This window comes from Marmota flaviventris, chromosome 10 (genome assembly GCF_047511675.1).
Source record: "Marmota flaviventris isolate mMarFla1 chromosome 10, mMarFla1.hap1, whole genome shotgun sequence".
NCBI lineage: Eukaryota > Metazoa > Chordata > Mammalia > Rodentia > Sciuridae > Marmota > Marmota flaviventris.
Window position 1 is genome coordinate 118,908,309 of NC_092507.1, and position 17,281 is coordinate 118,925,589.

At 36.2% G+C, this 17,281-nt stretch overlaps 1 protein-coding gene across 4 annotated transcripts in view; it reads left to right on the plus strand.

Annotated features, from left to right (window-relative positions):
• Window positions 1-17,281, plus strand: part of Ash1l (ASH1 like histone lysine methyltransferase) — a 176,492-nt gene that overhangs the window by 113,671 nt on the left and 45,540 nt on the right. For all 4 annotated transcript variants that reach the window (XM_071618365.1, XM_027920755.2, XM_071618367.1 and 1 more), the window contains one exon: window positions 5,892-5,986. In XM_071618365.1, coding sequence (XP_071474466.1) covers window positions 5,892-5,986 — 95 coding nt within the window. The remainder of the gene's footprint in view (window positions 1-5,891; window positions 5,987-17,281) is intronic.

Genomic DNA, 17,281 nt, shown 5'->3' on the forward strand with positions numbered 1-17,281 from the left:
TACTTGTAAAATTTATTTGGAAAACTGAGAGACCCAGAATAGCCAAAGCAATCTTTAACAAGAAAAGTGAAGCAGGAAGCATTGCAATACCAGACCTTAAACTATACTACAGAGCTACAATAACAAAAATGGCATTATATTAGCACCAAAATAGACTTGTGTAGAGGACACAGAGACAAGCCCACAGGAATACGGTTATGTCATACTGACAAAGGTGCCAGAAACATTCACTGGAGAATAGATAGCCTATTCAACAAATGGTGCTGGCAAAACTGGAAATTCATATGTAGCAAAATGAAATTAAACCTCTATCTCTACCCTGCACAAAAATCAACTCAAAGTAGATCAAGGACTTAGGCACTATTCCAGAGACCCTGCACCTAATAAAAGAAAAAGTAGGCCCAAATCTTCCCCATGTCAGCCTAGGATAAGACTCCTAAAGCACAAGAAGCAAAATCAAGGATCAATAAATGGGATGGATTCAAATTAAAAAGCTTCTCTGCAAAGGAAACAATAATGTAAGAAGAGACGCTATATAGATTGGGAGAAAATCTTTATCACATGCACCTTTGATAAAGCCTTAATTTCTAGGATATATAAAGAACTAAAAAAACTTAACACCAAAAAAAAAAAAACAAATAACCCAATCAATAAACAGGCTAAGGAACTGAACAGACCCTTCACAGAAGAAGAAATATAATCGATCAACAAATATATGAAAAAATGTTCCACATCTCTGGCAATTAGAGAAATGCAAATCAAAACTACACTAATATTTCATCTCCAGTCAAAATGACAATCATCAAGAATACAGGCAACAATAAATGTTGGCAGGGATGTGGGGGAAAAGGTACACTACTCATACATTGTTGGTGGGACTGCAAATTGGTACAACCAATCTGGAAAGCAGTGTTGTGATTCCTCAGAAAACTGGGAATGGAACCACCATTTGTCCCAGCTATCCCTCTCCTTGGCTTGCACTCAAAGGACTTAAAATCGGCATGTTACAGTAATGTCAGTAGATGAATGGATAAAGAAAATGTCAATGGAATATTACTCAGCTTTAAAGGAAAATTAAATTATGGCATTTGCCAGTAAATGGATGGAGTTGGAGAAAATCATGCTAAGCAAAATAAGCCAATCCCCCCAAAACAACCAAAGGCCAAATGTTCTCTGATATGCGGATATTTATTAATTCACAATAAGTGGGGCAGGCACTGGAACATAATAGAGTTAACTTAGATTAGGTAGAGGGAAGTGAAGCGGGTGGCAGGTAGATGTGGGTATAAGAAGGATAATAGAAAGAAACAGACGTTATTACTTTATGTATATATGTGACTACATGACCAATGTAATTCCACAACATGTATATTCAGAAAATTGATAAATTATATCGCATCTATTTGTGATATGTCAAAATACATTAATGCATTCTATTGTCATGTATAACTAATTTAATAAATTTTTAAAAAACATTCAAAAAGGGCTGAGCGTGTGGCTCAGTAGTTAAGTGCCCCCGAGTTCAGTCCCTGGTAAGAAAAAAAAAAAACTAAAAACTTCCCAACTTAACCTCTGTCAAGTTTTACAGGGAGGTCATAGGTAAATCCTTTCTCAAAGATTCCTTAAGCAGGCATGGTGGCATATGCCTGTAATCCCAGTGACTTCAGAGGCTGAGGCAGGAGGATCACCAGTACAAAGCCTCCCTCAGCAGTATAAAAAAGGGCTGAGGCTATAGCCCAGTGGTTAAGTGCCCCTGGGTTCAACTTTCACCTCCAAAAAAAAATTTTCCTGCTCCTGATTTTTCAAGAAATATCATTATTTGCTCCTACTAAATTGTGGACTCTAATAAACTATAGACAGCTAGTAGGGTAGTTGTTGTGGAAGACTTTATGGATATTATTTCCCCTTACAAAACATGAAAAGTGAAGGCATTAATAAGTTTTTATAGTTTCCATGCCAGTCCAGTTGAAGAACACTTGTATGCTTTTCTCCATCTTTAAAAAGTTAAAATGTGGGGCTGGGATCATGGCTCAGTGGTAGAGCACTTGCCTAGCATGTGTGAGGCCCTGGGTTCAATCCTCAGTACCACATACAAATAAATAAATAAAATACAGATATAAAGAAAAGAAGAAATTTTTTAAAAAAGTTAAAATGTATTCATATTAAACAATTTATATTTAATTTTATATAATATGATTTATAAATATTTATTATATATATTTTATTTAATATGTATATTTAACCTACAGAACTTGAATGTGCTCCCTTTTTTTGGTGGGGGAAGGATACTAGAAATTGAACCCATGGGCTTTACCACTGAGCCACATCCCCCAGTCCTTTTTATTTTTTATTTTGAGACAGGGTCTCTCTAAGTTGCTAGGGCTGGCCTGGAACTCAGGATCTTTCTGTCTCAGCCTCACAAGTCTCTGGAATTATAAGTATACTCACTGTATTTGGCTCGAACTTACTTTTGATTTGCAACCTCTGATATTGTAAGTTTGCTAAACAGGACAGCTCATAGAATGGTGATATGTTCATTTTAAAATCTAGTGTGTTCAAAACAAACCCCTTCTTTTATAAGGATTGGGAGTAGGGCTTAGTGTTTTTCAGCAGCTATCTGGAAAATTCCAAAGTTCAAAATATAGAACATATCTTAATTGGGGCCTTTTATTAGAGATATTGAGATTTGAACATAAGGGATAAATACCTAAAGCCAAGAAATGGTAATAGACAATACTTATATAAAAGTATTGTCTATTATATTGTAACAACAGTTATTAGACACCCTGCCTTTTCTTTTCCTTGGAGTACCAGCCTTGAACTCATGGACACTGGACCACTGAGCCACATCCCCAGAACTGCTTTGTATTTTTTTTTAAAGACAGGGTCTCACCGGGCTGGGGATATGGCTCAAGCAGTAGCACGCTCGCCTGGCATGTGCAGGGTGCTGGGTTCGATCCTCAAAACCACATAAAAATAAAAAAATAAAAGACATTGTGTCCACCTAAAACTAAAAAATAAACATTAAAAAAAAAAACAGGGTCTCACCAAGTTTCTTAGCACTTCACTGTTACTGATACTGGCTTTGAACTCGTGATCCTCCTGCCTCAGCCTCCCGAGCCACTGGGATTACAGGCGTGTACCAACCTGCCAAGCTCATTTTTTTTTCTTCAATATGCATATGCCTTTCCCCCTCTTTGGTAGGTTAGCCCTTTTAGATTAGATATCCTGATATTACACCTAACGGGTAAGTTATTAAGACAATGGCTGTGGATATGGCTCATCGGTTAAGCACTTGCCTAGCATTCATGAGACCCTGCGTTCTATCCAGCATCGCACAAAAAAAAAAAAAAAAAAAGAGGCTTAACTCAAAATTTCTCCCAAAGAAAAAGAAAGTTGGACATAAATACTAAATGGGTTACATTACCCCAAAAATATCAAAAAAAAACTAATTTTTTTCTTATTATTCTTTTTATTTATTTATTTTGAGACTGGGTCTCACTCTGTTGGCTGAGGCTGGTGTGGAATCTACAGTCCTCCTGCCTCAGCCTCCTGAGTCTGTGGCATGCACTACCAGACCCAGGAAATTCTCTCCTTTTGATAAGAAAAGCAAAAGGTTTTTTAAATTTATCCATGTGTGCATAGAGCAAGTAGTCTCGTTTTTTACAACTCCAGCCACAAGTCAGAAGGAAACATCATTACAGAAACTTCTGGCTTACTATCATTTATAGCGTGTCTAAAATGGCTACTCATTCCAACAGTTTTCTCCTAATTTGAATTAGTAGTGGTACACAATCAAAAGGATACCCAGAAATTGCATAGAGTGTTCAGTGCAGTGTCTCCAGTACAAACCAACAAATTTAAAATGGCAGCTATGTTCTTTATCTTAATCTGTCATCAACAGAAACCACACATTCTAAACTATTTTTTTAAATGAAGCTAGATAGGGTGGCACATACCTGTAATCCCATCTATTTGGGAGGCAAAGGCAGGAGGATCACAAGTTTGAGACCATTAGCAATTTAGTGAGATTCTCAGCATCCTAGCAAGACTCTGGCTCAGAATAATAGGAAAACGAAAGAGTGGTGATGTAGCTCAGTGGTAAAGTGTCCCTCGATTCAACCCCCAGTACCAAAAAGAGGGGAAAAAATATCTTGCCACTATTTCTCATCACTCAGAACAGGAGTTGAGTGAGTGCTAAGTAATTGTTGAAATAATAAATGATCTGTTAGAATTAGGATTAAAAATTTAAAACTTCAGGGTATACAAATAACTAACTCTTTGGGGCTTAGTTTTCTCATCTGCAAAATATATATTAGTATACATACTTATTACAAGATAAAAATGGACTAGACTTGTTTATCAAAAGGCAGTATGGTATCACTAGGAATGTAGCTCAGTGGCAGACAGCTTCTCTAGCATGTGAGAAGCTATGGGCTTAATTCCCAGTACTACCAAGAGAAAGCTTTTAAAGGCAGTATATAATTTAGCAAAAGAAAAATAACATGTTTGCTTTGACTGAAGCCATTGTAGAATTACACTAGTACCAGATGTGGTTGTGACCATCTGTCATCCCAGTTACTTGGGATGACAGTAACTTTGAGACAGAAGGATCAAAAGTTCAAAGCCACCCTGGGCAATTTAGCAAGAAATCTCTCTCAAAACAAAATTTTAAAGGGGCTGGGAATGTGACTGTGCAAGAGCACTTTCACCAGTGCCTGAGCTCAATCCCTTGTACCACCATAATTAAAGCCTTAATAAATTAAGTCATATATGAGTTCTCTTTTTTCCTCTTATTTTATTTTTTTGGCAGTGCTAAAGACTGACCCCAGGTTCTTGTGCATGCTAGGCAAGTGTACTACTGCTGAATTCTATCCCCAAATAATACTCCCTTTTTATTTTTCTCATTTTTTTTTCTTTCTGTCTTGCTTTTGTATATTTATGGAATATCTTGAGATTTGGTTTTATACTAAACATTAAGAAACAAATTAGTAGGATGAGTAGAAGAAAGAAGCCAGAGTTGAGCAAGAAACTGCAATTTTAATCTCAGATTTCCTTACCAGGTGCTAAAAGTAAGGCAGATCACTTAAACTCAGAGCATCTATTTCTAATGCTCTTAAAGTAGTACCAACATTACCTTTTTTGGTCGGGGGAGGGGTGGGGGAAGATGCCAGAGATTGAACTCAGGGGCACTCAAACACTGAGCCACATCCCCAGTCCTATTTTGTATCTTATTTAGAGACAAGGTCTCTCTGAGTTGCTTAGCACCTTGCTTTTTGCTAAGGCTGGCTTTGAACTCGTGATCCTCCTGCCTCAGCCTCCCGAGCTGCCTTCTGATTGTTTCATAGTATTGAAATAAATGATAATACATATAAGACTATAAATTAACCAAATATAATTATTCATATAATTAGATCTGAAGTTTGGGTTCCTTCTGAAACACTGTTGGAGAACACTAAATAGCCTCTTTCTTAACGGTATTTCTAGAAATAAAGCTTTGTAAAAGTGTATGAAAGTGCTGTTCATGGTGGTGCATGCCTGTAATCCCAGAGACTTGCTGAGACAAGGATCACAAGTTCCAGGCTAGCCTCAGCAGCTTAGCAAGGCCCTAAGCAACTTTAGCCAGACCCTGTCTCAAAATAAAAACTAAAAAGGGATGGTGATGTAAGGGGCTCATTGTGAAGCACCCCGTGTTTAAACCCCAGTACACACACACACACACACACACACAAAATATACGAAAGTACTTAGTACCCTTTCCCCAAACAGTACATTTAAGATACAAGCCACTGTTAGAACAAATACCCTTGGTAAGTGATATATTGTTTATATTTGACTATAGGAATAAATTTCATTGCCTCTTTCTGTTTTATGTTCTTTTCTGATCACAGCCCAAAGAGTCGACTGATCCAATTAAAGAAAGAGAAGCTGGAGTATACTCCAGGAGAACATGAATATGGATTATTCCCAGCCCCCATTCATGTTGGTGAGTAGTAAAGTCCACATAATATATTGCTGAGACAAAAAGGTATTTCTTGGATTTGAGAGAAGTGTCTTTGTCTTCTTTGTTTTTATTTCTTTATCTCTGGTGGATTCAGACTCTTTACCAATTCATTTATTCTTACTCTAAAGAATTCTGCACATTAATTGATAGTCAGGAGTCAAAATGGCATAAATTTTATATAGTCATGTTTGTACACACCTGTAATCCTGGAACTCAGGAGCAAGTTCAAAACCAGCCTAAGCAATTTATTGAAACTATATCGCAAAAAAATTAAAAAGCCTGGGTTATGGCTCAGTAATTGGGCACACCTGGATTCAATCCCTAGTACCAAAAAGGGGCTACTGCTTTTTCTCATCATCAGTCAACTTGAAAATGAAGCAGGATTTATCTTCTTGTTTTTTGAAAAAGCATCAAGCCAGGCATGATGGCACACACCTCTAATCCCAATGACTCAGGAGGCTGAGGCAAGAAGATTACAATTTTGAGGCCCTAAACAACTTAGTGAATGAGACCCTGTCTCAAAATTATAAAAAGGGGGCAATGTGACTCAGTGATAAAGCATCTCTAGGTTCACTTCCTAGTACCAAAAGAGGGAAAACATCAAGACTTTGCTTAGTATTTGGGTAATAGTAACATTTAGTACCCTATATTGAGCTTATCAAGTAAGTTAAAATTATCTATAATTCATGCTTGATTTCTCTAATTCTTAACCCCCTCATCCAGTCTGACTCAAAATTCTGTTATTGCCTTCCTTGAAATATCTCCTATTTCTACACGAAGTCCATTACCATCCCTCAACTTTTTTTTTTTTTTGGTTTGCTAACATAGCCTTCTGTCTTAGTCCATTTTGTTGTAACAGAATACCTGAACCTGAGGGAGTTAAAAGTTTTATTAGTTCACAGTACTAGAGGACCAAAAGCATAATGCTGTTGTCTACTTAGCTCCTACTAAGGACCTCCCAACACTTGATATCACAGCAGAAGAATGTACAAAAGCAATTAAAACACTAGGTGTAGCCTTGCTTTTGAACAATCTGATGTTGTGGTGACTAATTCAGTCCCATGAGACTAATCTCTCTCCCTTGAAACCTCATTCAGTCTCTCAAAAAAAGACATTAATCTATCCATGAGAAACAGCCCCAATTTTGTTTTAAAGGTCTTATCACTTCTTAACACCATTTCATTTTGGGTTTTGATGGGGACAAACCTTAGCACCTTCCAACAAACTGTCAACTTCTATTCCTACTTCTCTTCAATCCACTCCCTGCTTAGTAAAAAGAGAAATGATTTTCTAACTTAACCAAGAACATGCTTAAAGTCTTTAAGTGGCTTACCTTCATGGAAAATACAGGCTCCATTACAATGGCTTTTAAGAGTGACTTTTCCCCAACTCCCATCTTTCTCCATCTAACTATTCCCATCTCTGCCTTACTTACTATGTTATGTCACACTGGTCTTCTTTCAGTACTTAGAACATATTAGAGGATCATTATGCTTTCTATTCCCATTGCCTGATGGATGAATTGGCATACACCTGTAACCCCAAGTATCTTGGGAGGCTGAGGCAGGAGAATTGTGAGTTCAAAGCCAGCCTCAGCAGCTTAGTGAGGTCCTCAGGAATTTAGCAAGATACTGTCTTGAAATAAAAAAACCAAAAAGGCCTGATGACATGGCTCAGTGGTTAAGCACCCCTGATTTCAATCCCTAGTAAAAAAAAAAAAAAAAGACTATTCCCATTGCCTGAAAAGCTCTTCAAACTCCTCCCATAGTTGAGTTCTTCTCATCTTTTAAAAATGAGATTAATGCCATTATCAGCTTAAGTATAATTTACCTTAAAGTGATTTTTTTGATTGTCTCCCCAATAGAATGTCCCTCCCTTTATTCTAGATCAGAGTACTCAATTCATTTCTTTCTGTAGTCTATAATATTTGTTGACACTCTTGTTATCTTCATATGATTATAAACTCCAGGAGTTCAGGATCAATGTCTTTCTTATTTCTACTTTGATTTCCCAATGCCTGGTACATAATAGAAGTTTACCAAGTATTTATTGTACTAATAAAAGAAAAGGAAGAAAAATTAGGATATTGTATTGAATATAGATCTAAGTTTTTTCCTCATTTTTTTTTTCCTTTTTGGCAAAGAAAATTGCTTTTTAAGGAGTTTATTAAATACAAAATTGGAGCCAGAAGCAACTTACTTGCATAGTAGATGTTGATTTTATGCCATGTAGTGTTCTCTTCAACTAATACTCTCTTGACCTTATTGACCATGGGGCTCTTCTCTGTGTTATAATTAACTCATCTTCTTTTTCTCTCCAAAGAGTCCCACACCAGCATTGTATTAAATCAGCAGATATAAACAAGTCTCACAATAAAAATTAGTTTAATTATTCTACATTGGGTGACTTGCAGACAACTTTAACTGCAAATAAAGTTGCAGGTTTAATTCTCAGCTCCATAGTATGTGCTTCCTTGACAGAGGTGAGAATAAATTCCATATTTTCTGGGTTTAGTGTCAAAATTCTTTGAAAGAGTTTTTTTCTTTTTTTACTTGTAAGATAATAGCTGCAGAAGCAAACTCTAAGCAGATTTAGCTCTTTCCTGGAACCTGCTAAGTATAATCAGCTCAGGGGAACAAAAGAACTGTTTTAAAGTCCCATTTAAAGAAAAATTTGATCATTTTGGTTTTACTAGTTTTGTCCTGGGTGGAAAATTTGCTAGTCTAGATCTTGGAATGATATTCTAACTACCTTAGGAGATGAAGGGTTCAGTTAATTCCAGGAGAGATAGGAAAAATAATAGATAGGCGATTATTTCTATCTTATCTGTGGAATAAATAGTGTTGTATCCCAGCCAGGTACAGTGGTGCACACTTGTTTTCCCAGCATCTCTGGAGGCTGAGGCAGGAGGATCGAGAGTTCAAAGCCAAACTCTACAATTTAATGAGTCACTAAGCAAATCAGTGAGACCCTGTCTCTAAAATACAAAAAGGGCTGGGGATATGGCTCAGTAGTTGAGTGCCCCTGTGTTTAATCCCGGGTACCAAAAAAAGAAAAAAATAGTGTTGTATCCCAGTTTCTCACTTTAATCTATTCCTATGACTAATTGTATTTGGTGGTCTGCATAGTAAATAAATAATAGAACAATCTATCCCGTGTGGGGGACTGTTTCTTTTTAACTGTGATCAAACAGTGCTCAAAATCAGGCTGTTGCAGGATAGGAGTTTTTTCTGGACAGTCCTATTTTGTTGCTCAAAGAAAAAAAAATTTAACTTATTTTTTAGTTGTAAGAGGACATAATACCTTTATTTCATTCATTTATATGTGGTGCTGAGGATCGAACCCAGTGCCTCACACATACTAGGTGAACGCTCTACTGCCAAGCCACAACCTCAGCCCTCAAAGAAAATTTTATGTGAGGACAATGTCGACAATAAGGTCAGTTGCTTTGAGAGAGCACTTAGAGTATCATGTAAACAAAGAGCATGACTTAAGGAGCCAGAAAGACCTATTTTATCTCTATGTTTGCCGTATGTTAATGTGAGTTAAATAGTTACATAAATAAAATAATGATGCATGTTACCATTAAAGGACTCACATGCAATAAATGTAAAGTAGTATTTATTTTTAAGTATTTATATGAGCTAAGAATATATTGCTCAATGGTAGAGCATTTACCTAGCATGCACAAGGCCATAGTTTCTTTCCCTAGCACCACAAACAGAAAGAAAATTTACTGTTTCTTTTTCCCCATGAAAAAATGCATTTCAGAATTCTACATTTTAAGATATATGCTTATCAAAATGTGTGTTGTACCCTTAAATTTATGATCATTAGTTTTTGACCTGAGTACTAAAGCAATTCATTGAGGAAAGAATAATCTTTTCAGCAAATTGTTTTTTATTAACTAGTATATACATACATACAAAAGAATGAAGTTGGACCCTCTACTTCATACCATATACAAAAATTAACTCAAAGTGGTTCATCAGTGCCTGGACAGCTTGAGTATTCATCATGTTACTCAGAATGGTGCCCAGTTTAAAATCTGTGAAATGTTTATTTCTGGAATTTTCCACTTAATATATTTTTGTTCTGGGCTTGACTGCAGATAACTAAAACCTGGGAAAGCAAAATCACAATAAAGAGAACTAGTGTTTCAAGTAAGGGATTTATAAATTATATATCCATATATATAAATAACTCAGTTTTTTCCCTTTTTATTTTTTATATTGGGTTTTGAACCCAGGGCCATGTAACTACTGAGCCATATTCCCAGCCATTTTTACTTTTTATTTTGATACAGGGTCTCATTAAGTTGCTTAGGGCCTTGCTAAGTTGCTGAGGCTGGCTTTCAATATTTGATCCTCCTGCCTCAGCCTCCCAAGTCTCTGATATTAAGGCATGCACCACTGTGTCCAATTATCTCAGTATTTCTTTTCTTTTTTTTAAAGAGAGAGAGCAAGAAAGAATATCTTTTTTGTAGATGGACACAACACAATGCCTTTATTTTTATGTGGTGCTGAGAATCGAACCAGGGTCCTGCCCATGCTAGGCGAGCGCTCTACCGCTGAGCCACAATCCCAGCCCCTCAGTATTTCTTAAAAACAATTTTTAAATGGGTAAATTTGAATAGACATTTCTCAGATACCAATACAAATTGCCAATAAGCAAATGAAAAGATACTCAGTTATTATGGAAAAACCATAATGAGATACTACTTCACATCCATTGTAATGGTTTTAATTAAAAGATGGGTAAGAAATAGAATTGACAAGGTTATGTAGAAATTAGAACCCTCATACATTACTGGTAAGAACATAAAGTTGTTTGGTAAACATTTTGGCAGGTCTTCAAAAAGTTAAACATAAGCTCTGCTTGGTGGCACATGCCTGTAGTCAGGTTCACGACAAGCCTATGCAACATAGCAAGACCTGCTTGAAAAGAAAAGAAAAAGTTAAACAGAGAATTGCAATATGACTCAATAATTCAACTACTAGTTATATAACCAAGAAAATTATATATGGCCACATAAAACTTAAACACAAATAGTTTTGTAGCAGTATTCTCAATAGGGCAAAAGGTGGAAGAACCCTACATGTCCAGTGGTGGATGAATGAATGAATAAACCAACTGTTGTACATCCACACAATGAAATATTAATTGACATTAACAAGGAGTGAAGCACTGAAATATACCACAAAATGGATGTACCTTCAAAACATGCTGTGTGAGACGACTTGGTGTAATCTCAATAATAGAGCACTTGCTTTAAGCAGCCCTGAACTCAGTCTCTAACACCCTCCCAAAATTAAAAATGATACTGTTTTAAAGAAGACAGTCATAAAAACTTTAAATTCTTATGATAGCATGTATATGAAACAATCGGAACAGAAAATGCATAAAAATGAAAAGTAGAATAATAATAGTAAGTGACTGAGAGAGGGGAGAACAAATGGATGCAGGGTGTCTTGGGGATGATGAAGACGTTTTTGAAATTATATTGATGGTTGTGTTAATCAGGTTTCTGCAAGTAAAAAGAATATAATGTAGAGAGAGAACAGAGACTTATATTATAAGGAGTTAGCTCATGTGATTGTAGTGGCTGCAAACCCAAAATCTGTAGTAGACTGACACATCTTAAGCCCTATGTCAGAACTGCCAGCAGAATTCCCTCTTGGGGAAGTCGCCCTTTTTTCCTACTAAGATCTTCAAGTGATTGGAAAAATTCAACAAATTATGTAGTGTCATCTGCTTTACTCAAAAATCTATGATTTCAATGTTAATAGCATCTATAAAATACATTCATAGAAATAAAATAATATTTGAACAAATACACCAGGTACCATGATCTAGACAGGTTGTCATATAAAATTAACCATTCCAGTGGTGATAGTTATACATAACAACTGTGTATTCGAAAATCCATTGAATAATGTAGTTTATAAGAGTGAGTGGAAAAAATAACAAAGAAGAAACACTTAAATGTCTCAATAAAGCTGTTATCTTAAGAATGTGTATTTGTGTTGTTTTTATCATTAATATATACATCAAAATTAAAGTCATATCTCAATATAAAAAGAAAAATTTAATAGCTGGCACAGTGGTACACATCTGTAATCCCAGCAACTCCATGAAGCTGAGGCAGGAGGATTGCAAATTCAAAACCCAGCCTCAGCAACTTAGTGAGGCCCTGTCTCAAACAATCAAAAAGGGTTAGGGATGTGGCTCAGTTGAGCCCTTTTGGATTTAGTTAAGCCCTTCTAGATTCAATCCTTGGTACCCTGCCCCACTCTCCCCCCAAAAAAAGGAAAGAAAGAAAGAAAAGAAAAATTTTAATGCTTTGCTTCTTGTGATTGGTCACAGGTAATTTTAAATGTTAAATGCTTTTTTTATGGTGTGGGAGAATAGGTTATTCAATACAAGAATTTCAAGCCTAAAAATATTAACATTAGGGTAAAATTCTGTGGAATAAATGAAATTGAAATATTCATCTTCAAGAATAAAAATTATTTAAATTTCTAAATGTTAAGGTTTTTTTGTTGTTTTCTTTTTTTAGTGAATGGTGGCAAGTATTACATCTTTGATATTCATTAAAATGTTATATCCAGAAATTAAATTATCTGTACTTCTTTAAACCAAATTATATGTACAAATACATAAGAGAAATGGTTTTTCAAATTTTAGGGGAGGAATATAGAAGCAAAAAAATTCAAAGAAATGGGCATTTGGCCTCTGGAATCAATGAAGTGTTGATTCAAATACCACTTCTATCATTTGCCAATAAGATCCAAAGACTTCAAATTCTTTTTTTTTTTTTTTTTTAATATTTATTTATTTAAGTTCTCGGCGGACACATCATCTTTGTTTGTATGTGGTGCTGAGGATCGAACCTGGGCCGCACGCATGCCAGGCGAGCGCGCTACCGCTTGAGCCACATCCCCAGCCCCCAAATTCTTTATAAAAGAAAAAGTAGTTTGAATATTTTTTTAAATATATTTTTAGTTGTCGAAGGACCTTTACTTTATGTATTTATATGCCGTACTGAGAATTGAACCCAGTGCCTCACATGCTAACTGGATGATGTTGAACAAGTTACCAACTCTAGAACTCACTATTTTGATGTATACATTAAAAATATTTCCAGCCTGAATTGTGAAGATTACATGAACTTTTGTACTTAAGCACAGTGCCTACTACTGCCCCTTGATTTTCTCTAACCAAGTACCTTATATAAGTAAGAAAAGCCACCTGATCTCATTTCTTAAAAACTGAAATGTAGATTCACCATCCCTCATTAAACATCCCGAAAATATAAAAATACAGACCTATTAAAAAATTAAAAGTTGTTTTCTTAACTGACATGATGGCAAAAATGACCTGACCTTTTATCCATTCTGGGAATTCAGAAATAAAAAGTGCTTTGTTTTCTTTATTTAGTATAATATGAATATTCAAGTGTTTTGCTCTAGACCTATTGCCATATTTGATTATGGTATCCTGCTCCAATCCTCTGTGGACAAGTTAAATTGTATATGTGCTGAATTATTTTTATAAACTCTGAAAAAAATTCTAAATTCAAAATAATTTTAGCATCAACATACATTTATCTATCTATCTATCTGTCTGTCTGTCTGTCTGTCTGTCTATCGTGGTACTGGGGATTGAACCCAGGGGTTGCAGTACCACCAAGCAACATCCCCAACCCCATTTGTTAATTTTTTTTTTTTTTTTGAGGTAGGTCTGCTAAGTGGCTGACACTGGCCTCCTACCAACCTGTGATCCTCTTACCTTGGTCTCCTGAATCAATGGGATTACAGGCATGTGCCACTATGCCAGCTGGTGTCAGTGATTTTGGTTTTGGGGTTTTTTTTGTTTTGTTTTGTTTTGTTTTTTGTACTAGGGATTGAATTCAGGGGCATTCAACCACTGAGCGACATCCCCAGCCCTGTTTAGAGACCAGTTCTCACTGAGTTGCTTAGTGCCTCACTGTTGCTGAGGCTGACTTTAAAACCATGGTTTTCCTGCTTCAGCCTCCCTAGTCACTGGGATTACAGCAAGCACACCCGGCTTGATTCAGTAATTTTCCGTAAGGAATTTTATGAACCTATAATTTAGTTAAATTCTGCAAACAAAATCAAAACTTTGTATAGTACTTATAAATATAAGATGCCAGCTGGTTGTGTTGGTGCACACCTATAATCCCAGTAACTTGGGAGGTTGAGGCAGGAGGATTGACGTTCAAGGCCAACCTCAGCAACTTAGTAAGGCCCTCAGTAACCCAGTGAAAAATCTTGTCTCAAAATTTAAAAGGGCTGGGGATGAAGCTCAGCGATTAAGGGCCTGTGGTTTTAATCCCCAGTACTGAAATATATATATACACACACACACACACACACACACACACATGTATATATGATGCCATCAGTTATAAGGTGCATTATCATTTGTTTTACTGTTAAGAATGAGAGGAGGCTGGAGATGTAGCTCAGTTGTAGGGTGCTTTCCCAACATGTGCAAGGCCCTGAGTTTGATTTCCAGCACCACAAACATTTTAATTGCCAGGCACAGTGGCACATGCTTTAATTCTATTCTGGAAGCTGAGACTGGAGGATAACAAGTTTGAGGCTATCCTGGACAACTTGAAAAACCCTGACTCAAAATGTGAAAGGACTGATGGATGGTTGGGGATATAACTAAGTGGTAAACCGCTTGCCTAGCGTGTAAGGCCCTGAGTTCAATCTCCAGCATCACAAGAAAGAAAGAAAAAAAAATGCAAAAAGGGCTGCTCAGTTCTTCAGAGCACTTGCATAGCATACACAAAACCTTTGGTTCAATCCCTAGTTCCACAAAAAGAAAAATAAAATTCTGCCATTATTGTAAACATTGTAACTGACTATCAATTAAAGATATATCCTGTTTTCAAAAATGAAAATGTTCTTTATGGTATCAGAAAACATGAAAGGATTAGGACATGATGATAAACTTTTGAGGGCACAATTAGAAAGGAGCAAAATCCTTCCAAATCAATAGGGAAGAGTAATCAGTGTAGAAATATATCAATCCTTCTTTAAAATGTTTTTTTGGGTACCTGAAGTGCTTAATTAAGCTTGATAACAGGATATCACCTTCTTATTACAAATGGGAAACAAAACCAAAGCTCTGTGAAAACCTATAACTAATTGACTTACATTAGTGATTAATATCAGAACTTACGTAGGCTTTTTAGGTTGGGAATTGGGACTGGACAATAAACACTTTAGGTCCGCGTAAGGCGGAGCTGAAACTGAGCTTTGTATTTAAAGTCTGAATTCTAGAAGTGCCATTCCTTACCATGTAAAGCTTCAAAAACCAAGGAAAGGATTTTTATAAACCACTTAACTGTTTTGTTCACTGAGAATACTTGGCAGCTGTGATACACCAATAGCAATGAGCACACCTAGCAAATTCCTTTAAAATACAGAAGTCAAACCTTGACTTCTAAATACCATCAACTATTAAAACAAAGGGTAGGCATTGTGGTGCATGCCTGTGATCTGAGCTACTCAGGATGCTAAGGCACAAGTATCACAAGTTTGAGGCCAGCCTTTGTAACCTAATGTAAGACCCCTTCTCAAAATTTTAATTTTTTTAAGAGAGAGAAAAAAAATTTAATATCTATTTTTCAGTTTTCGGTGGACACAACATCTTCATTTTTTAATTTTTATGTGGTGCTGAGGATCGAACCTAGCGCGCCACGCATACCAGGCGAGCACGTTACCACTTGAGCCACATCCCCAGCCCCCACTTCTCAAAATTTTAAAAAATACAAGGGCTAGGGTTGTAACTCAGTGATAATGCTCCCCTGGATTCAACCCCCAGTACCACAAAAAATAAATAAATAAATGAAAACAAGCTCCTGGAGAAAATAACTTATTCCATTTCTAGGCTATGGAAGTAAAGCATGAGCCTGGACTGTCTCTTTTTGCAGAGGAGATAGATACTAGGGATTGAACTCAGAGGCACTCAACAATTGAGCCACACACGCCTGTAATCCCAGCATCTCAGGAGGCTGAGGCAGGAGGATTCCAAGGTCAAGGCCAGCCTGCACAACTTAGTGAGACCCTGTCTGAAAATAAAAAATAAAGAGCTGGGGATATGGCACAGTGGTAAAGCACCTCTGGGTTCAAGCCCTAGTGTTTAAAAAAAAAAAAAAAAATCAATAAAATTTTCCTCGGTAAAGAAACAAGTTTGAAAAGATCAAGAAAGCTAATAACCCCTGGCTTCATTGAAAAGAAAATGATAACACAAATGGTCAGTAAGTTGTGAAATAAATGAGATAATATCACAGGAGGTCCTACAGCTATTAAGAGGTTAATAAGGTATTGTTAGGGATAATTTTATGCCAATGTACAATACAATTTAGATAAAGTAGGCAAATTCCTTTAAAATACAGAAAATTGATATGATGAAGTAGAACATAAGCCTGTATCTTAAAGTGAATTCCTTACCAAAATTGTTCACATTTTAAAAATTCCATGTCTACATAGTTTCCATGGTGAAATCTGTTGTATGTTTTACAAAGACATAACACCAGTCTTACTTTCAGAAAATAGGGAGGAACTTACTTCTTAGCTTGTTTTATGAGGCTTCTACAGAGCTGACATGAAACCAGATAAAGACATCAGGGCACAAAAACATGTATAGAATAAAATCTATCATAATGACATTTAGGACTGGGGTTGTGGCTTAGTAGCAGAGCACTTGCCTAGTGTGTATGAGGCACTGGGTTTGATTCTCAGCACCACATATAAATAAATAAAAGTCCATGGACAATTAAAAAATATTTTTAAAAAACTTTAAAAAACAAAGACATAATACAAAAAAAAGAAAATTAGTACGCAGTTTTCTTTTTTTAATATTTATTTTTTTAGAAGTAGTTGGATGCAATACCTTTATTATTTATTTTTATGTGGTTTTGAGGATCGAACCCAGGGCCTTGCATATGCTAGATGAGCGCTCTACCGCTGAGCCGCACCCAGCCCCCACAATTTTTTATTTATTTATTTTTTTTCTTTTAAATAATTTATTGTAATTAGGTATATATGACAGCAGAATGCATCTTGATTCATTGTACACAATTGCAGCACAACTTTACATTTCTATGCTTCTACATGATGTAGCATCACACCATATGTGCAGTCCTGCATGCACCTAGGGTACATTCCACTATCTTTTCTACCCCCATGCACCCTCCCTACCCTTTGCCCAAAGTTTTTCCATTTTTCCCATGCCTCC